General features: G+C 43.7%; 1 protein-coding gene across 2 annotated transcripts in view; it reads left to right on the top strand.

Moving 5' to 3' along the window:
* The window catches only part of LOC119181466 (gamma-secretase subunit Aph-1), a 40,935-nt gene extending 20,831 nt beyond the window's left edge, over positions 1 to 20,104 (top strand). For both annotated transcript variants that reach the window (XM_075884169.1, XM_037432720.2), the window contains 2 exons: positions 4,531 to 4,658; positions 12,471 to 20,104. In XM_075884169.1, coding sequence (XP_075740284.1) covers positions 4,531 to 4,658; positions 12,471 to 12,647 — 305 coding nt within the window. In that variant the 3' untranslated portion in view covers positions 12,648 to 20,104. The remainder of the gene's footprint in view (positions 1 to 4,530; positions 4,659 to 12,470) is intronic.
* The last annotated feature ends 295 nt before the right edge of the window (positions 20,105 to 20,399 follow it).

Here is a 20,399-nt window from a genome sequence, read left to right as displayed (position 1 = left end):
TCACTTTTCATTGGCTTTTGGCATTGGCTTTTGCTTTGGATTGGCATTGGCTTTTGCAAGCCAACAACTGCCACAAATCGAACCAGCTGCTCGTAGCCTATTCCTAAAGAGCGCACCGCACAATGGCTTTCACGCGTGAGCAATGGCTTTTTTCATTCATAATGCAGATAAATACACGAGAAAAGCATTGTTCAGTTGCGCTGCTTGACAAGACATAGACCCCGCAAATAGGCATCACAGCACATACAGGCGCGCAGTGGCCAATGGCAGTCCCCGATCTGTACCACGTGATAAGCCATTCGCGGCGCTTGAAAAATGCGCAGAAGCGTGCTTCTTTTTATTATTTTTTACGCTGCTTCAGGAGGGAAACTGTCGTTATTTGAAGAGTGAGGCTCTACACTTCCTCATGCGATACAATGGCGAGTGGCGGCGCATCATCGGCTGTAAGGAGCTCGAAGACTGCACACTTAGGGCCTTTTAACAGGCACCTTGTGCTCTTTAGACGCAATTTTAAAGCGTTTCCAGTTAAGCCGTGTCATGTATTTTTTTGTTCATAGCAGTAGAGGTACTAACCTTATCAAAACAGCCGAAAATAGAAAATCGGTAATTTTGAAAAAAACTAGCGTCGACCCACATCTCCCCTTAACCAAAGAGGTTAAAAATAAAAGAAAGACGTGCATACACCAGCAGGAATTCACTTTTATTGAGCAAGACGGAAGTAGCTGGTTTAATTCATGCTACACTTTATTTTTCTCAACGCGTAAGGGAGTAAATTCTTTTTAAAAAATCTAACTGATCTCGCTTGCTATAAATCGGTAAAACACGAAAGTGAGACATGTCTTCAGAGAGGTAGTTGAGTGTTTATATTGCAATGTTTCGCCACAAGGCCGAAGGAATCAATGCTACAGCAACAAATTGCAAATTCACTCAAAGAACAGCAAGCAGCAGCAGCTCAGAACTTGCAGCGTGCACCTTGAGCACAAATCATGTTCGGAGCGCGGGCTAACAATTGTCACAGCTCAACACTTAAAGTGCGCAGTATAAACAGAAGGAAAGGTGTACGAAACAAATGCACAAGTATACATAGGACAAGCGCGAACAACTGTCACAATGCTCGCTTCTTTGGGTGTGTGCAGCATGCACCTTTCATAAATGCGACCGCGGCTGCGAGCGAAGTGACCTTCATGCTCTCTCGAAACAAGAGTCTAATAAGCACGCGCGCAATGCAGGCCACGCTTCGTGGAGACAACGCTCTCCGAAACACGATAGGAGATGGCGGGCCCAACGTGTGCTCGTGGGCCTCATCTTGATACTGATGATGAAAATAGGCTGAATCTGAGGAGCTCTGAGGACCGCCAAATGGTATATGGTCTATATACATGGCTTGCGGTTAGCACTCTTGACTACATGCGCACTGTGGCGTAGTAGTTAGCGCCACAAGCTACTGTTCAAGAGGTCGCTGGTTCGACACCCTGTGGCCGAGCTATTGATTATCGTTTTTTTTTTTCGTTGCAATCTGTTGCATATATTTTACTACGTCATATTCATAATGGAAGGAAGTCAGAAAAGACGAGGTGGACCCCAGCATAAACCACTTTCATGTTGAAAGTAAAAAACAGATGCTGAAGTTAGCTGTGCATTCACAACAAAGCTACGAAGTGTGTTCGAGTGCATAGCTTGCTGTTGGTAGCAATCTTTTCGCTGCCAAACTAACGCTGATGTGTCCTCTGCGATTATGCAATGTGCGAATTGCGACTTGTTTTGTATAAACGTGGCTTAAGCTTGTGTATTTAAGAATGAATGTAGGATTTCTTGATATGTTGGTCAAGACCTGTTTTTGGGATAGTACTATTCATTTTTTTCGCAAAAATGTGATCATATTAAATGCATGACAGTGCATAATTTCCAAGGGACATTGGCCTAAAGTAAGTTAAGGGAGAAGTTTTCACTAGCTGTGTAAAAGTGGTGAGCATGGACAGGACTTGTTGATCTTACGGGCTCAACGTGGCTTTCTTGACTTGAGCTAGGTCCTTCCTTGGTGTAGACAAAGTAGAGTCGATCCACAGCCTGTCACAGACTATGCGAGAATGTCCAAAGTATAGCACCAGAACTTAAGTGCAAAGTGGGCTGTGGCAGCCCTTCTAGAAACGAAGACCTGTCGCTCATACTCGCCTTGTGCCGTACCGGGAAACTCAATGCAGTGGGGGCACGGGCTGTTCGTGTCAGTGGGCGGGACTGATGAGCATTGGCACAATGGGTCTTTTTAAGTCGATCTTCTAGAGCTTTGGTCTTTTAAAAAAAATTGCCGCATCATATGAACAAAGTTCCACTGTACTTGTTAGCTGCTTCAGTGACATTTTCTTAGCTGCCCTCTTCAATGGAACATACCATATTTACATGTTTGTAGATTGATCTATTTTTTCTTAATTTGAAAGCCGAAGGATAGGGGTCGACCCAGAATCAAGATCTAGTTTTAATTGTAAAATCTTTCAAAAAATGATCTTAACGTTTTCCTGTAAGGCTAGCTTTTCTGCACAGCTTTGAAGCACTGCCGTGAATTTACGTTGCTACACCGGAATTCAACTTCCTAGGAATTGTAAATAAATTTTATTCATGAAATGTGCTCGTGCTCCTTTTTTTTTTTGGCTGTGGGATTATAAGGGTAGTCAACCTACATTGTAGTCAACTCACAATCTTGTAAATTTGGTGGTTTTTTTTTTTGTTCCTTTCAGATTCCATATGTAGAGTCTGCTGTAGTGGGCAAACATACTCTTATGCGTCGCAACTATATGACGTGCACTTGCAACAGTGGCTATTTTTCATTTGCAGTAATACTTTTAATGTATCTTTTAAGTGCTAGTTTAAAGGGACACTAAAGTCAAATAATAGTTTACGTGAGAGTGAAAGCTCAATGTATATTACTGTGGTGTGTTTCGGTCTCGGTTTGATGCAAAGTATTTTCGCCCTTAAAGGGCACTACCCTGTGAATATTTGCACGATATTGTATATAATAAATCAGTTTGTGCTTGGCTATCGGCTGTTGTATACTTTTTGGCGGCTCGCGCTTCGTGCCGTGCCCCGTGTTCTCCGTGCGTCATGTTCGACGCACGATACTACAATTACAATGTCTAAAGAGAATATTATCAACAGCAGTGCCTTACTTACAGAGAAAGTCATTTACAAAAAAGTTTCAGCTTACAATTAGTCACTAGTAATTGAACTAGCTGCACTAAATAAAGGATTTTCCGTGCATTAAGATACGTATAATAACATGCTGCTTGGTTGATTCTGTTTCATTCATGAAAAAAATAACTGCCAAACGTTACTATGGTGAATGATGAAAGTGGTTCAAAAGTTCAATTTTCACCTGGTTAAACTGGGCAGGCCATGCCATCTAGCGGGGCCCAGTTGAACCAAGCACGTCTGCCATCTCGGAGCCAATGGCAGGAAATTATTCAATGGCCGTTGTTGCTGCAGTGGCTCCGGCTGCTTTCGTTCTTCTGCTACTAGTGTCGGTGGCTGCACAGTAAAGCCAGGCAACATTGTGCACGGCAACAGTGACGTGAGACGTCTTGCTTGAGGCGGGTAATTTGAATTGCGCTAACCCGATGTGGACCACTAAAACGTGATTTCATTTAAAAATAAGCACTTCCTTGGCCCAAAGTACTATGTGGTTTCCGGACCGCTATTTCAACAAGGAACATCGATTTAATACTTGCCTTTAGTGTCCCTTTAATGTATTTAAAGCTGATTTTGTCAGAGTATATTTTCTGCACAGTTTGTTTATTTATTTATTTACAGCTTCTGCAGGCTTATACTTTGGCCTAGCAGGAGGGGCAACAACTACAAAAAATAGAAAGTTGTACACTGTCACATCACATAATCGGATGACTTATAGGGCTCTTAGCCAGCAGTGTTACGGCAGGTAAACAGTGAACATACGCACCAAAAGTCTATAAATAATTCACTCAGCCACTGCCAACACGTCATATTCATACATAATTCAAAACTAAACTAGACAAAAAAGCTTCAAGTTGTTTTTCAATATCTTCGGATTGAAAATCACTTATTGGTAAAGAGTTTCAGTCGGCAATAGTCCTAGAAACTATTTTTGAAAGCAGTAGTACGAGCAAAAACAGGCGCCAGTGAATATGTATGGTTATGTCTTGTTCTTTCTAGAACATAGACGTTTCGCACAGTTGGGCAAACTTATTGTAACTTTACGAGAAAGAATTTTCTGTAGAAACGTTAACCGGTTAATTTTCCTTTGAGATTCCAATGTCTTGATGTCATTAAGTTGCATAATTTGTATTGTCAAACCATGTCTTTTATATTTGCTAAAAATAAATTCGACCTTCAGTCAAGTTGGTGTTCAGTCAAGTGGCTTTACTTGAGTGCATGAGTGAAGCATGATGATCACCAGCATTTGTGACGGTGACAAGCTCACTCTGCAAGTACACTTACATAGTATGCAAGAAGTGGCTAATCACTTGTGCTGAAGTGAACTGTGGTGCATATTTGCATGTGCAGCATTGACGACAAGCGCGTTCGTGCTTCTGCACACCTTCTGGGGGGTGGTGTCCTTCCACGCCTTGGACCATGGCCGCTGGCCCCTGGTGGCCTTCGTCGGCATCGCACATCTAGTCGCCTCGTGCCTGGTAAGTGCTTCCTACCGACGTGCATGAAGATGGAAGTTATACGAGGGGCTTCTCTTGAGCCATCCGAGTTGATTTTCTCAGATTCCCTTAATCTTCAAGCTTATGGGGTACTGACGATGTTGACCTTGAATTGCCTGAAAATCCCATAAGAAAATTTGTGTACTCTTTTAGTTGTATTCCCCTAAGCTCTAGAGCTGAGAGTGTGTTCCTATGTTTGCCATGACATTGAAGTGCGCACAGGTCCTTGAAATTCTCGAATAACCTTGAAAATCGAAAATCTGCTTTCAAGGCCCTTAAAAACATTGAATATTGAACCAGTCCTTCAAACACCTCAACTTTCCTGAATGCTAAATTTGAATTGGTATTTGTCATCATGAAAATTGTTTTAGTTGCTAAACTTTTTTTTTGTTTGATCTATGAAATGTGCTCAACAAACCATACCAATTTTAATACCTATTTAGCCGACTCTCGTTAGATAGCTGGCAACATTATACTTGATGCGAGTCTCGGAGGCAGCGTTCATCGCGCACATGCAGATTGTACACACCGTGTCAGTGGCTGAAAACATTATTACCAGTGCTAGCAAAAGTAGTATCAGCTGGGAGTGCAGTCACTCTCACTTTATTGCTATCACATGTCCATTGGCGCTCTAAGAACTCCAAAGGAACATGCTCAAATGCACTCCAGTGCGACGGTTTCGAAGCATAGCTTAAGAGTGATTGCTGCCGACTGCTTTTGGGAGCATCAAAGTGTTAAATGGCTAATGTTACGTTGCTTTCACAGTGGGAATGAGTGAGGAAGGATAGTGTACTTCATCAAAGCAGAGAGCCGGAATTACGTCAATCTTCCAGAAGCCGTTGCAGGGGCAAGCTCTCGTGTAGAGTGTAGACTGTCGTACACAGTCTCAGAATAGTATCAGAATAGATTAGATGTAGGCTGTCCAGTGGGCCAAGGAAGCCCCCAGCATTCAGGGACTCCTGGCCGTAACATAGGCGGGGCCATTGGCCCACCCCACCAACTCGCCGGAATCGGAATGAAGTTCTTCCCCTCCTCCTCAAATGTAGGCTGAACGAAACAGCGAAGACAAAGTTCACAAACAGAAAACATTTATTAAACATGAAGATGAAACCAAGCAATTGATTCATGATGCAAATAACTTGATGAACATATTGCCGCGACACCTGTTGTGTGTGTGTTTTTTGTCATCGTTTTTTTCGCGCTGTTTCTAGTTATTTGCATCACAAAAATGCTGCGCTTGCCCATGCCATGCTCATTCAAAGTCACCGGCACTGCGTCCCCCGTCGCTGTCTTCAAACAGTGCGCAATCCTCGATTTTATGAAGCAAATTGAATATGCCGGACTTCTTAAAAGAGCGCACAATCAGAGTTCCTGGGATGTTCTATCACGCTGCAGCCTCTGCAGCGGCACACATTTTTTTTCATCCACTCCAAAGTCCCGCCTGGTTTGAACATTGGACGATGACTCCGCGACTAGACTAGGACAACTTTTCTTTTATATATATATATGTGGGGTTTAACGTCCCAAAACCACTATATGATTATGAGAGACGCTGTAGTGGAGGGATCCGGAAATTTAGACCACCTGGGGTTCTTTAACATGCACCCAAATCTGAGCACACGGGCCTACAACATTTCCGCCTCCATCGGAAATGCAGCCCCCGCAGCCAGGATTCGAACCCGCGCCCTGCGGGTCAGCAGCCGAGTACCTTAGCCACTAGACCATCGCGGCGGGACAACTTTTCTTTTATAAGGAACACTATAATCACGCTTTTTTTTTTTACAAGGCTGAGTGTCGCTGCCTGTATTTTAGTTTTTCGATTACCGTATTTACTCGCATAATAGGTGCACTTTTTTTTCAGAAAATCCGGCTCGAAATTAGGGGTGCGCCAATTACGCGGGGTAAAATTTTCGAAAATTTTTTCAACTCAGTTCTCGCGCTTTAAATCTGCACACTTGTCAAGTAAAAGGCGACTTTATCGTTTACCAATTAATTCAGCATAAAACAAACATACCTACGTACCTTTTAATGAACAAGCGAGAGCCGTCAACTGCACACACACACATAAAATTTATTTACACAAAAGTCGTAGCTGTTCCTCCTTTTCCCTATTCGGAGTCCGAGTCGGAGATCACACATTCGTCACACAGTCGGAGATCACACATTCATGGTGGAACCAAAGTTCAATACACGACCACAACATACGCACACCGCTTGCAAAATGGCGTTTCTTTCTTTTTCTCTGATGGTGGTGATGGCGATCGAGCCCCCGGCGTTGTACACGTGACCTCTAAAAAGCGCGGCGATTTGGGGGGTATCAGTAATTGATGGAACAGCCGTTTTTTTTTTTTTTTGCTCATGGACGCTTTTTTTTTCAAGTTTTATTTCGACAAACTCGTTGGTTAGGTCGTTGCACTTCGAATTTTTTTTATTTGCTCGTCGATTTGCCTTCTTTTTTTCTTCAGGCCACGGGGACCGCGTTCCAACTGTACCGCTGGGGGGTAGAATCGTTTCTGATCACGGCCAAGTTCGGAGTGCGCCTATTATAAGCGGAATTAAAAAAAATCGAATTTTCCGCGACCAAACTAGGGGTGCGCCTATTATGCGAGTGCGCCGATTATGCGAGTGCGCCGATTATGCGAGTAAATACGGTATATGCTGCCGGACGATTTGTTTTGTGTTGTCCCCTGAAAGTCGTCTAATCGGGGTTCGTTTACTATTTAGTATACCTAAGGGGATCTTCGCGTGAAATTTAATGCCTTATGACAAGGAGAAAACGATGTTTCGCAAATGTTTGTGACAACTCAAAATGCAATGACGAGACACCGCACTGTAAAAAGTAACATGAAATTGGGCACATATTTAAAGAAAAAAGTACTATGGATTTGAACACATATCTACAGAATCTCAGCGCTCACATTGCTAGGAATCACTTCTGCAGCATTCTGTGGTGTAGAACCGGTTGAAAAAAATGGTGGCGGTTAGCGGAGGGGGCACCTGTTTGTTCATTGGTGCATATTCCAAATCTCCGGAAGAGGGGTAGGGGGCACTTGGCTGGGATTTTATGGTAAATGCAGAAGCCCAGCGTATCACCGCCCTTGGCAAAATTGCCGCTGCAGTTGCCTCATCAATCTGCCGGCTTTTGCAGCGAATGGGCTAATAATCTCAATGGGTGCCTCAGCAAGCAGAAGCTGGTAAAACTTGAGTGCAATTGGGACATTAGAAAACTTCTATATTACTAATTACTATGCTTGTGTGAATATTCGAATGCTTCGAATATTTTAACGAATAGTCGGGTATTCGAACTCGCTTCGATTCGAATTTAAGTTATTGAAAATTTGGAAGTATAAAAATAGTTCTGAATGTACCGCTTGTAAAGGTGGTTTCACTGCTGTGTAGGGGTGCTAAACCGTGAAGGCGCCTATTTAGCAGAAATCTGTTTTGCTGCAAAGCCCTCCTTCAAATTTAAAGGGGCCCTGCAACACTTTTTGAGCATTGTAAGAAAACGCTGCCGATCGGTAGTCGAGGCTACCAAAGACACGCAAGCCAGACATTATAGTGCAGCACGTGGCATGTAATTCACAACAGATTCTCAAGGTCAGCTGACAATTGCACTCTTCTCTCGGCAAATGACTCCTCAAGCTCAGAAAGCACGCGTGACGTATTTTCTTTTCTCGTGCTATCCCTCCCGGCTTAGCATCCAGCGCTTTCGTTGGGACGAGAACAAAGAATTCACTTGCAGTGTGTGACAAATCTTTCCAGCTTCGTGCATACTGGAAGGATTCAAAAAATTTTGGGGGCGGTGAATTCAACAGGCAATAAGCTTCTTTAGTGAATCCATTCCATGGCTCCTTGAAAAAGTGTCGCACGGCCTCTTTAAATAGAAATATTACCCCTAAAAGAATTTATTTTATTAAGCTATGTTATGACGGCTTAAGCATTGTGCACATTAATTGGGTCATAATAAATATGCCCGTTTTTTTTCATATGTCATATGTACTATTCGAATTCGATTCGAAATTATTCGACCAAAATCACTATTCGCTACGAATTCACTTCGAGCCTAAAGTTCACTGTTTGCACTAGCTTACAAATTACTGTCACTATTTTGTGTCGCACATTTTGTCGGTAAAGGACTCTAGGAGGACCGACGCAAGGTAAGTCATGCATTGTCGATGCACAAAGCATATAGAGGGTTTCGTCTTCACACGCATCTCTCAGCAGTCCTCCTGGGGTGTATTTCAGCTTGTATTGTTTCAGTTGCACGAATGAACTAATTGTGGCTGTAATGCAACGACATGCTGACACTCTTAATATGCTTGGTAAGTAAAAACAGTGCAAAAAGAAAATTGGGGGATCCTTAAGCTTCGCCTTCAAGAGTAGAATGCCATAGTAATATTCTGTTCCTAGTGCGTACTTCGAAGACTTAGTGTATAAAACCTATTCGAACTTGCTGTGCACCCACTACGTGGCCCTGATAGTGCAGTAGCGTTTGTGCCTTTTGTTGTGAGTGAATGGCTTTAAACTATGAAATAATTATGGTAATCTTGTGTTTTGACGTCCCATGGCAATGTACGCTTGTTCCGCGCAATATTAGGGCAATATTTTATGTTGTATTGTGAAGTACGTGTATTTTTTTATTTATTTATTTATTTATTTATACCCTCGGGGCCCAAAGGCGTTACAAAGGGGAGTGGGTAATACACAAATACAGTGAGTTAAGTTAGAGGCAATATAGAGCACTAAACATTTCCTAATTATACAATGTTTGCTACGTAACAAAGCAAATAAGTACAGTGAACAGTAATTAGAGGCAGGTAAGTAATAATCATAATTCACAATATTAGCTAAGGTGTTTTTGAACAATACTTGGTTTTGTATACAGGTAGTAGAGTCGGGAAGGTGGTTCCAGTCTGTGGCTGTCTGCGGGAAAAATGACTGTGAGAAGGCGTTAGTCCGTGCATGGGGTATCCTGACTTTATTTGAGTGGTCTGAACGAGCAGAAATGTAATGAGGTGCTTGAATGAATTCACTGTGTAGTTCAGAGTGATAGAATATTTTATGGAAGAGACACAGATGAAGAACTTTACGGCGAGACGCTGGAGATAGTAGGTTAAGCCTCAATTTCATGTGTGTGACACTGGAGATACGGTTATAATCGGATAGTATGTAACGGGCCGCGTTATTCTGAGCTAATTCAACTTTTTGTGTCAGGTTGACTTGGCTTCGATCCCAGAGTGATGTCGCATATTCAAGCTTCAGACAAACCAGCATCTTGTAAAGTAGTAGTTTTAGTGACCACTAAGTGGTTCTTAAGAGAGAAAGGAAGAGAAAAGTGAGCCCCGTAACTGTCTGCTTCAGCGAGCGACACCTCAACAGTAGCTCACAAGGGATGGAGGTCAGGAGGGATTAAAAGGGCAGGAGTAAAGCTGTAGAAAAGAGGAATAGACGTGAGATGGTAAGCCAAAGAGAGCGACGACAAATCGAGGGGATAGGGGAGATAGGAAAGATGGAAACACGGTCACAGGAGTCCGAGGACGGGGCACCACTTGCGAGAGCTCTTGTCGGCGTCAGGAGATGGCGTAGAGCAAGTCCAGTCGGTCAGAGCTACACTGTCGTCGGAGGTCGGCGTCAGGAGATGACGTAGGGCGAGCCCAGTCGGCCAGAGCTACGCTCACGTCGGAGATCGCGAGGGCACAACCGGTCGGCACAGAATCCAGCAAGCGAGTCCAGTTTTAGTAAATAGTAGTAGTTTTAGTTTTTAGGACACATGTGTTTGTAAACCATGTAAGTTACTTTCCCTGCATTTCCAAACAGGGGAAGTTATTTTCACTGTGCTTGTTCACCAGCAGAGGCCTGGCTGTGTGGTAGAACACCCGCTTGCCGACAGCGACCTGGGTTTGATCCCTAATGGCAGCCAGAATTTTTTATTTGCATCTTTCTCGATTTCTGGGTCACGCAAAGATGATGATTTTTTGCTCAAAACCAATGACGCCAACACCGACGCCGATGCCTGAATTTCAGCGAAACAAGATCTGTAACGTTAGCGCGTTAAATATAGACATGGACTGTGGGAGACATGACATTTTTGCGCTGTTTTTACTTCCCAAACATAAAACACCAACTAGCCCAACTTTTACGTCTTAATATGCCATTGGATGCCAGAGTGTACAAGGCAAAAAATGTATTCATCATAGTGCTCAAATTATTTCCCAGTGAAAACAATACACCAACGGCCTCACATGTTTTGACACTACCCCAACCACGCTAAAATACTGAAAGTATATGAACGAGCAAAGCTTACAAAACTATCTCAATTTCAAATTTTGTGCTCAAAGTGATACATAACAACAACTTTACCGACACTTACGATACTGCCTAAGGTGAATTCTGAGTGCAGCTTCATGTTGGAGCAGCACCGTCTGTGCTCCAAATATTGGCTATCCACAGTTGTAGCAATCTAACATTAATTACATATTGCCACAGGAAGTGCCAGCGGCTGCACACACCACTGTGTGCATGGCAGCCCTCAGAAACCAATTGAAACGCCGACAGCCCAGTTACGACAAGCAAAGCCAACCGCAGTGTGCGTGCCAGCCCTTACACGAGTATGAGCTCCGACCAAGGGGCCAGCTGGTATGAAATTAGAAGAAAGCGAAGTTCGAGGCCAGTGCCTCGTTATCTTGAGAGACTCCGCATTCGCTCTATCAATTGTGCTAGCGCTGGGCAGCAACAGTGATGCCATTCAACGCAGGACGCTGAAGAACTGCACCTTAATATCGAAAGAAATGACATCGAAATTCTGCCCGGAACTTGGGATTATTTTGGTAAACAGAGTGTATTTGAGGTATTTTTTTACTGTACACTCAAACCTTGATACAACAAGCCCAGATATAACAAAGTATCGGTTATAACAAAGTAAATTAATAATAGTCTTGCAATAGATATACCTTCATAGCAAATTTTAGGATATAACAAACTGAAAATTTTTCATAAAATTCAAATTGGTTATATAATGAAGTTTCAGTGTATTATTGGAGGGGTGTGAGCACAGCGGCTGCATGCCAGCATTAACAGGGGCGTCGCTTGCTCCCGTAGCGAATATAGGGTGCATCTGTTCCTGCCCTGCTACTTTCCTTTCTCGACCTCTCTTTCACATTTACGTTCTCCCCCTTCTGCAAACTCACTTAGACGAGCCTCGCCCTTTAGGGGTTGTCCGATCTGGGAGCAGTGTTTCCAGGGGTGGATAATGTCACCAAACGTGACCTCCTGTAGTTTACAGCATGGGCGCTAAATGCAGCAGTTGATGAAAAACACACTAAATTTGCTTTATAAACTCTGGAGTTGCTCCGCATTACACAGTGACAGCAAAAATACTAAAAAATGGTGGGACGCATTTTTACGCAGTCGTACATTAGAGGGACAATTATGGGCAGTCCAACTGGCCTGTGAAGCAGCTGAAGGCTAGGTCTTTCGGTCCTAATGTGGGAGTGGCCCAGTTTAGGCTAGGACACTAGCGCTACATAATGGACATTATTATAATAAAGTTCTTTCATTCGTCCATTAAGGTTGTTTCTCCCGATATTAGCATTCAATCTTTCAGTCTGACTGAAAATTTTGGTGGCAAAACTTTTGTTCAGTATCATTTTCTATTGTAATGGCACCTCAGTTTCAATTGTGCGCATAATCATAACCTCTCCTCTGCTGTCAGATACAATGATAAACTGTTGCGTCTTTTTCTATGTCCACGTAATGACCCTCTTTAACTGCAACCACTGAACATCTCTTGTGCAGACGCTGCTGAACCCTGCCGGCTACTACGTTGCCTCCCTGGTGCCTATCTACCTCTTGCTGTTGGTGTCTGGCATTCTGGCATTCCATGCAGCGGGTGGACGGGTTCATGCGTTGGTGCGCTTCAAGGGACAAAGCCTGCCACAGCAGCAACAGCAGCAGCAGGCTTCGCCCCACTGAACAGCACTCCGTCCACACCGTGGCACCAACTCGCATCGTGTCAGCGGGACTGACTGACAGACTGATATGTTCTTCGTTTCCGAGCGCTCATTTCTTTTATGAATAATGTATTCTTAAAATGATGTCATCCCAGAACAATTTGATATACTATGTGCGATAACAATTGAAAGAGGTCTCATTTTTTGTCGTGAAGACATCTCTGTAGGTGGGGCGCATCGGCTGCATCGTGGAGATGGCACAACCTCGCCGAGTGACCTGCTGTAAAGAAATACCTAAGATGCAAATGGTGTTTAGCCAATTTTTTGGATGTGAGGAAAGTATGTTATGTGAAGATTTTGTTGGCTTTCACATAGACAGTGTAGACGACCAATCCATGTAACGTGAACAGGGGCCCATTCAGTCAAGTCTAATGTCTGCACTTGCCGTCGACGCCAGGTGTTCAGTTCAAATAGAGCTCAACAGGTTGAATTGACGGATTAGTACATGCACGTTCATCAGAAAGCCTACAGTTAATGAACAGACACAAAGAGGTGATAGGACAATGCACATACATGGCCTGTTAGAATAGCATGGATGACTTGTAGCTTTCCATCAGGTCACAGAACTGAATCAGAGTTGCAGCGGCTGCGTTTCAATAGGCACAACATGCTAAAGCGCATGTTATTTCGGCATTGAGTGTACTTCAGAACATTCGAGTTGGTCAAAACCAATTCCCTTCTTGCATGCTTCATAGCCAGGTACAATTTCAATGCGTAAAGCTGTATAACTTTTAATCGAAGGAAAGCATGGCGTTTTCGTCTTATGAAAGTGTCCGATTCGTGTCAAGTTTATTACAGGTAGAGCAAGCATTCTTTGATAGGTTGATTTGGAAGACTTGATTTTACCAATTACTCAAGAAGCAAGTGGTATTCCTGGGGACTGAGACATCCCTGCAAGGGTCAGTGTAATAAAGACCTGCACAGCCAATGCCATAAAAAGAATGTTTGAAGAATCGTGTGACATGACTCCGCTTGCTCCACTTGTGCTATCATCGCTTATTATTGTGTGAATTTTTAATGCACTGTCTCATGTTCAATCTGAAAAGTTGCTCGGTCACTTGAAGTTTAAAGAATAGTTTGCCTGAGGACTCTTACCCAGGAGCACTGTAAACTAGACTCACACTTGAAAGGCCCCATAGCGTTTTGAATGCTATGGTGCATTTTCATTGCCATGATGACACTGCAGAATTCAGGAGAAAGCCTATAGAATGCCAGCTTTCGTAAGCTCGCAAAAATTTGCACTGAGGATGAATGTGGTGATTGGTTGAGAATGACGGTGATAAAATGTGCCCAGGTTTGGCAAGTAGTTCCTGCTGAATAGGCGAAGACTACATGCAGCAAATGGTTGTGTGTCTGCAAGTTGCAGTTAAAATGTCTACTTTCATGTGATTATATTTATTTCACTGCTGTTTCTGTAGCAGTTTTGATGTCATGGATATTTTAGTAGACCAAAAGTAGCAGATTGGGTACAGTACTTAATATACCAAGCTGACATGGCAATGGGAGGTACGGTGATACCTCCTGTGTACTGTACAATGTCAGTGCGTGTGCCAGACGGTCGAAATTTCTGGAGCCCTCTACTATGGCGTGCCTCGTAATCTTATTATTACAGTTATGCAATGTAAGGAGAAGCATCTTATTGGCTTAATGAAGCATCCCAGTGGACCCTAGTTCTGTCAGTACCGGTGCTGCCAAAATGGTAAGAACTGCAAAGTGGCACGACCAAAGTTACCAGACCCCTTGGAGACGTGCCAACCAGTCACAGTCACAAAACCGCCACACTTATGCAACTCCTGGTGAACCCTTGCCTTTCATTTACTATTTACGTTTCTGCGTAGATCATATGACTGCGAGTTTTTTATGTGTGGATGAACTTTCCTGCATGATAATGCTTCCTTGGAGTGCATTTAGACTGATCAAAGGTGCCTGCTTCCGATGGACGCTTTGTGGCTGTTTTGAGGCATGCGATTATATGAAGATACGATAATGCCGACAGCTGCATAAAAAAAATCTATACGGCCACAAAGAGTGCAGTGTTTATGCGTTATCGTTTATATGTTATGTGGGTCGTTTATGTTATGAATCTTGTGCAGCACCGACCCTTAGATCAAGAAAGTTGGGAGTGGGGTTAAGGCAGGACGAGTTGAACTGAGATGGTGTGTCGGTATAAATAAGAGGTCAACGGTAGGCTTCGTCATGGGGATGGTGGCTTGTACTTAACATATGTGTTATCAGTTGAAATACGTTTCGTCTTCTGAAATAGATATGATGAAAGCGCTCATTCAGGGCGCTTTGTTGATGTTTTGTTGTCAGGATGTTTTGTTGAATAAGCACACTTTCTAACAGTGTCGCCCGTGCAGAGCAGGCCTGCATGTCTGTAAGGCCGTGCGTGTTCCTGTGCACATGGCGTCACAACTCGCAATGGCCGCAAGGTGTCGCACCGCAGAGTGATACGTGGCTGCAGCTGTACATACAAGGTCACTGTAAAAGTCCAGTCGTGCGAATAGCCCCTGTTCTATTTGTATATGTGTTAATCGTGTCGCACGTGCATATGCTTTATTCCAACATCTGGGATCTTGGAGTGGGCCTTTGCTGGTTGGCTAAATACCAGGTAGTCTTCCTGTTCTTTAGGATTTAGGGCTTTTTTTTTTTTTTTCACTTGAAGCTGGACCAGCTTCTTTTTTCTTGTTTGGCTGTATTTGAAGGTGCACTGGTGTTCAGGAATTCTCCTGGTCAGGACCGTTCCCCGTGGACGGCCTCTCTGCAGCATGGTGACCTTCCTTTTGACGTGTTTCTCCGCAGTGATGTGAGCAGCATTCCCGTCGCTCTGGTTGGTCACTTCATTAAATTGAATTATCCCAAGGCCATTCAAGAACACCTGCATGCAGTGTTCCCAAACTACCTGAGCATAAGTGATGTGTGGCATTTGGTCGCAGTAGGATAGTATGCAGATCGCCAGACCAGGACTATGTAAGAGATTTTCTGAAATGTTCATTCTTTGTAATGATTCCACCTCATCCGGCTTGCACTGAAGGCATCGTAGGAGGTGTAAACACGCAACTGAGGCCAGCTGAAACTCTTGAGAAGCTTTCTGTGGCAGGCGTGGTGGCGGTTTATCGATGCAATCGAGTTGTGAATGACAAGCGCATCCTGACAGAGTCAGTGATTGCGACATTTTCTGGCACTTCCTGTCCTTCTGGGAATAAAGCGTGGCCATTAGTGTTTAGAGCAGATCAGCGGGTGTCTCGTCTATTACAACGCAAGAACTGCTGGAAATTCGGTCGTAGTGTTGGTGGCCGCAAGTTGGAGGGGCGATGTAGCAGATGTGGGGAAAATCAAGCAAATTGCGAATGTACGGCACAGGATGACGTGTTGTTTGTATGGTGGACAAAATGTTGCCGACTATTGAGATTGTCCAATCAGACAACAATAAATGCAAGTTCTGGAAGTCATTGACAAAAAGAGATGCTCTAGGACGGAGGCGATGGCAATAATTAGGGAAAGAGCGTATATGGTTATGCTGGCATTACACCACGTCAAACGTTCATGGAGACGATCATTGCACAGGCAGTCGAGGTAGATATAGAAATAACTATGGCCAGGGTGATGGATCAACTTGTTGACGGCATTTCCGAGTGTATTGCTCAAGTTGTAAGTAATCAAATTGCTAAGCTTACAACACCAAAACCAACCGGTCCTCTCAAGTCGGATAAGCTGCCAATGGCCAGTGTAGTAAATACGATAGGTGATAAGGTGCACGCCTCTGATAACAACCGTGGCTTCTTCGAATGTTCGTTGGCGTGCTTCACTTCAACATTTTTACTGATGTGGGAATTGATTCCTGTGCTCAGAAACGTAGCCAGTCCCCCCTCAACCATGTTAACTGACACGGCGTCCTCACAGGCTAAATCAAAAAAGAGTCCGGCCAGTACGCGCCTGGAAAAGAAAGTCATGGCGGCCGTTAGGCTAATACAAAGAGTATCCAATATCCAATAAACGAAGGGGCATTAAAGAAAGAAGCGTTATACGACTCGTCCAGGCCTTCGCGATCAGCCATGTCGCATACGTAGCGGCGTTCGTCCACTGGAACAAAGCAGAGAAAGACAAAGTTGACGCGCTGATTAGAAAAGCGTACAGAGCTGCGCTGGGTCTGCCGCAATACACAAAGAACGAAAGGCTGCTACAACTCGGGAGTACATAACACGCTGGACGAGATCGCTGAAGCACAAAGGATAGCGCAACTCGAACGGTTGTCTGGAACCATGGCGGGTAGACAAATCATGGAAAAGATCTCCATTATTTACCACGGAATGAAAGGTCCCAAGGCGCAGATTCACCCGGATGTCCGATCCGCGATAATTACGGAAAACATCCCCAAAAATCTGCACCCTGCACACAACGTTGAGAGACGAAAAAGCCGCACAAAAATGATCCTTAAAAACCACGGCATGCGGGAGGGTGTGCTTTTTGTAGACGCCGCCCGGTATTCCCGAAATAATAATATCAATAATAGGGTTGCGCATGGCTCCTTCTTCGCAATGGCGGTCATAGACACAAAAGGGAAGACCTTGACCGCGGGCTCCGTAAGGAGCAGATCGTCGGAGGCAGCGGAAGAAATGGCCATTGCACTGGCCGTAGTCAATGGTCGAAAACACGAAAGATTAATAATCAGTGACTCCAAGATGGCCATTAGGAATTTCACAAAGGGGTGGGTCTCCACCGAAGCAGCCAAAATCCTGAACCGCAGAGCAGAAGACTTCCACAACGGCAAAATTGTACCCAAATACCTCAAGTGGATCCCGGCGCACATAGGGGAATTAAACATCGAAGACACAACCATCCCTCAAAACCTCAACGAACCGTGCGAGAACTAACCCACCGGCCCACCGAACCGTGCGAGAACTAACCCACCACGACTCGGATAGCGACGGACCGGCCCCCCGCACCCACCACAGAAGGGGGGACAACTCCGGTGGAGGCGATGGGGACGATGGAGGTGATGACAATGATGAATATGCGATACAATACGACAGAGACAGACTGGTCACGTATCATGACATATTGGCACATTATAAGTGACAACGAGAAGAATATCCGTCACCACACAAACAGCTAGACAGATCAAAAGAAACAGATTGGCAAAGATTGCAAACCAGAACCTTTTCAAATCCAGTACACCTGAACTGAGTAAATTCCAGACAATACCCGCAAACAAGCTGTACCCTCTGTAAGCACGAACACGCAGATATGGCACATATTCTATGGCAATGCACGCAGGTCACAGTAATATACCGAGAGGACAATATAAAACCGGACCTTCTCGAGGAGCGTTGGCTGAGTGCGCTGACTAGCTCAGATCTGCACGACCAACTGTGGGCAATCCAGCGGGCCCGGACAGCGGTGGAAAGGCTACGCCTCACCGTACAAAACGTCGGGGTGGCCTGAGCCCGGGCCGGTAACCCTGCAGGGTTTAATTTTTTTTTAAATAAAGTTTTTCGTCCGTCCGTCCGGCCAGTAAATCTTTGAAGGAGAATATTCTGGAGAAAGCTGTCTCTGGAACGATTACTTCATCGAAATAGCATCTCAGAGTTTTGCAGTGGAATTGTCGTTCGATATTTGCTGCAATTACTAATTTACACGGCCTCAGTTCTCAGCTAAATCATAATCTAATTTTGTTGCAAAAATCTTGGCTTAATCGAGATAACAATTTTTATATCAAGAATTACCATACCATTAGCTTAGACCACTCTTCGAGAGGTCGTGGAGTAATTACACTGTTATCAAATCGATTTTGTCATAAAGCAAAGGTAAACTGCTGTCCCTGGATTATGAAACATTAGTTATAAAGATAACTCTGCCTTCCTGTCAGATATTTTCAATAACTAATGCTTTAGGTGTACATGACACCCGGCCATCGGACACCCTAATCGGCACGTGTAGAAGAAATATTTCATTAGCAAGAGATTTCAATACCCATCATGTCACACGGGGGTTTAAAAAACTGATGCATGCGGCAAACATTTGTGTAACTGGTCCCAAGATGGTAATCTTTTACGTGTTTGAATTCAGGTTGCCCAACGCACCTGAGAGGCCAAACATATTTTTCTCTGGATCTGACATTTGCAAGCTCCAGACTCAACATCTCGGGTTTGTTCGTGGTTAACTGTGCAACAAATGGCCATCACATGCCGATTACTTATTAAATAATAAGTCTGCTAGTCGCAGTGGTTTACAGTGCACGTACATGTATAAGTTATACTAAATGTAGAGTGTTTGCTTTCGTTACTAACTTCTCTATCAGATACAAGCACAAAGGCAAAACTTATGAGCATCTGTTCAGTTCTAAAGAATTCCCTCAAAAATCTGAATTTATGATCTATCCATAAAGCAGAACGGTAATACACCGTGGTAGAATGATGAATGTTCCAGGGACTACAGGTGTAGAAAGGTGGCCTAGAAAAAAACTGTTACACAATCAGTGCCCTCAAAACTGAAAGGACTACCAGATTTATGCTGGAGCTTTTAAAAGAACAGTTTCGCCAGAAAAAGAAAATTGGGACATTTGGACATCTAAATCAAACAATATCTATCTAAATCAAACAATAAACGCTCACTTTACAGATTTCTTCGTGAAAAGAAAATGATATTGTGAGCCATGAGCGCAGAGTGTATTATATTGGCTCTTGGAGAAATAAAATATTCGTTATATATCATTGGAAGGGGGGTTATATTGGCTCTGGGAGAAATAAAATATTCGTTATATATCATTGGTAGGGGGGTTAGAGCAGCGCTTTGCTTCCCAGTTATTCTCGCTGCCAAAGCATGCCCCAAGTGACGACCTCGTAGAAATTTCCAAGTCAGAATTAACAGAAGTAGTAGATAGCATTCCATCAGTGGCTCTGGGTCTGACGGAGTCATGTCGGCCATGTTGAAAATGCTAAATTTAGGAATCTCAAGAGTTTTTATTAGATGTTATCGCCTACTCAATAAGATGGGCATGGCTCTCTCCAGCTTTGAAAATAGCCAAGGCGATAGCTTTGCTTAAAAATCTGGATAAAGAGTATGAACTGGACAACACTTGGCCCATTGCGCTAACCGCTAGTTTTCTGAAATCGATTGTACAAGCTTTAAACATTGGTATCATAAATTTTTTATTGAGAAAAAAATTCTTAACCCGTGTCAAATTGGCTTCAGATCAGGGTGCTCAATATGGCAAGCCCATATAGATTTTGAGTCGCATTCAATTAGCTTGGCAGGAAAGAAAGTATGCCGCATTAGTAACGTTGGACATAGCAAAAGCCTATGACAGCGTTGAGCATGTAGCTTTAGTTAATCAGCTGTTCAACATGAACTTTCCAAAGCACATTCAGGCATGGATTGTGGAATGCTCGCGAAATAAAACGTTCTATTGTTACCAAAGTGGCGTTTCTTCATCTACACATGCCCAAATGAAGGGTTCCTCAAGGGGCAGTCCTCTCTCCAGTTTTATTTAATGTACTAATGAGTTCTATCCCATACATATGTTTATGCAGATGACATCGCTTTTTTTCTGCAGCCGACAATATTCAGTCTATACCAGGTACTACAGTCATACTTCACAGCTTCAGAAGGGTGGCTTGATCAAATACACCTGCACCTAAATGTCAGCAAATGCTCTGTACTTTTATTTCCTTTGAGAGACCCCTTCATGTTTCGGTTTGCCGTCATCTTCAAA

This window comes from Rhipicephalus microplus, unplaced genomic scaffold, assembly GCF_043290135.1.
Source record: "Rhipicephalus microplus isolate Deutch F79 unplaced genomic scaffold, USDA_Rmic scaffold_24, whole genome shotgun sequence".
Lineage (NCBI taxonomy): Eukaryota > Metazoa > Arthropoda > Arachnida > Ixodida > Ixodidae > Rhipicephalus > Rhipicephalus microplus.
Note: the sequence above shows the minus strand (reverse complement) of the source record. Positions and strands in the feature narration are given on the sequence as shown.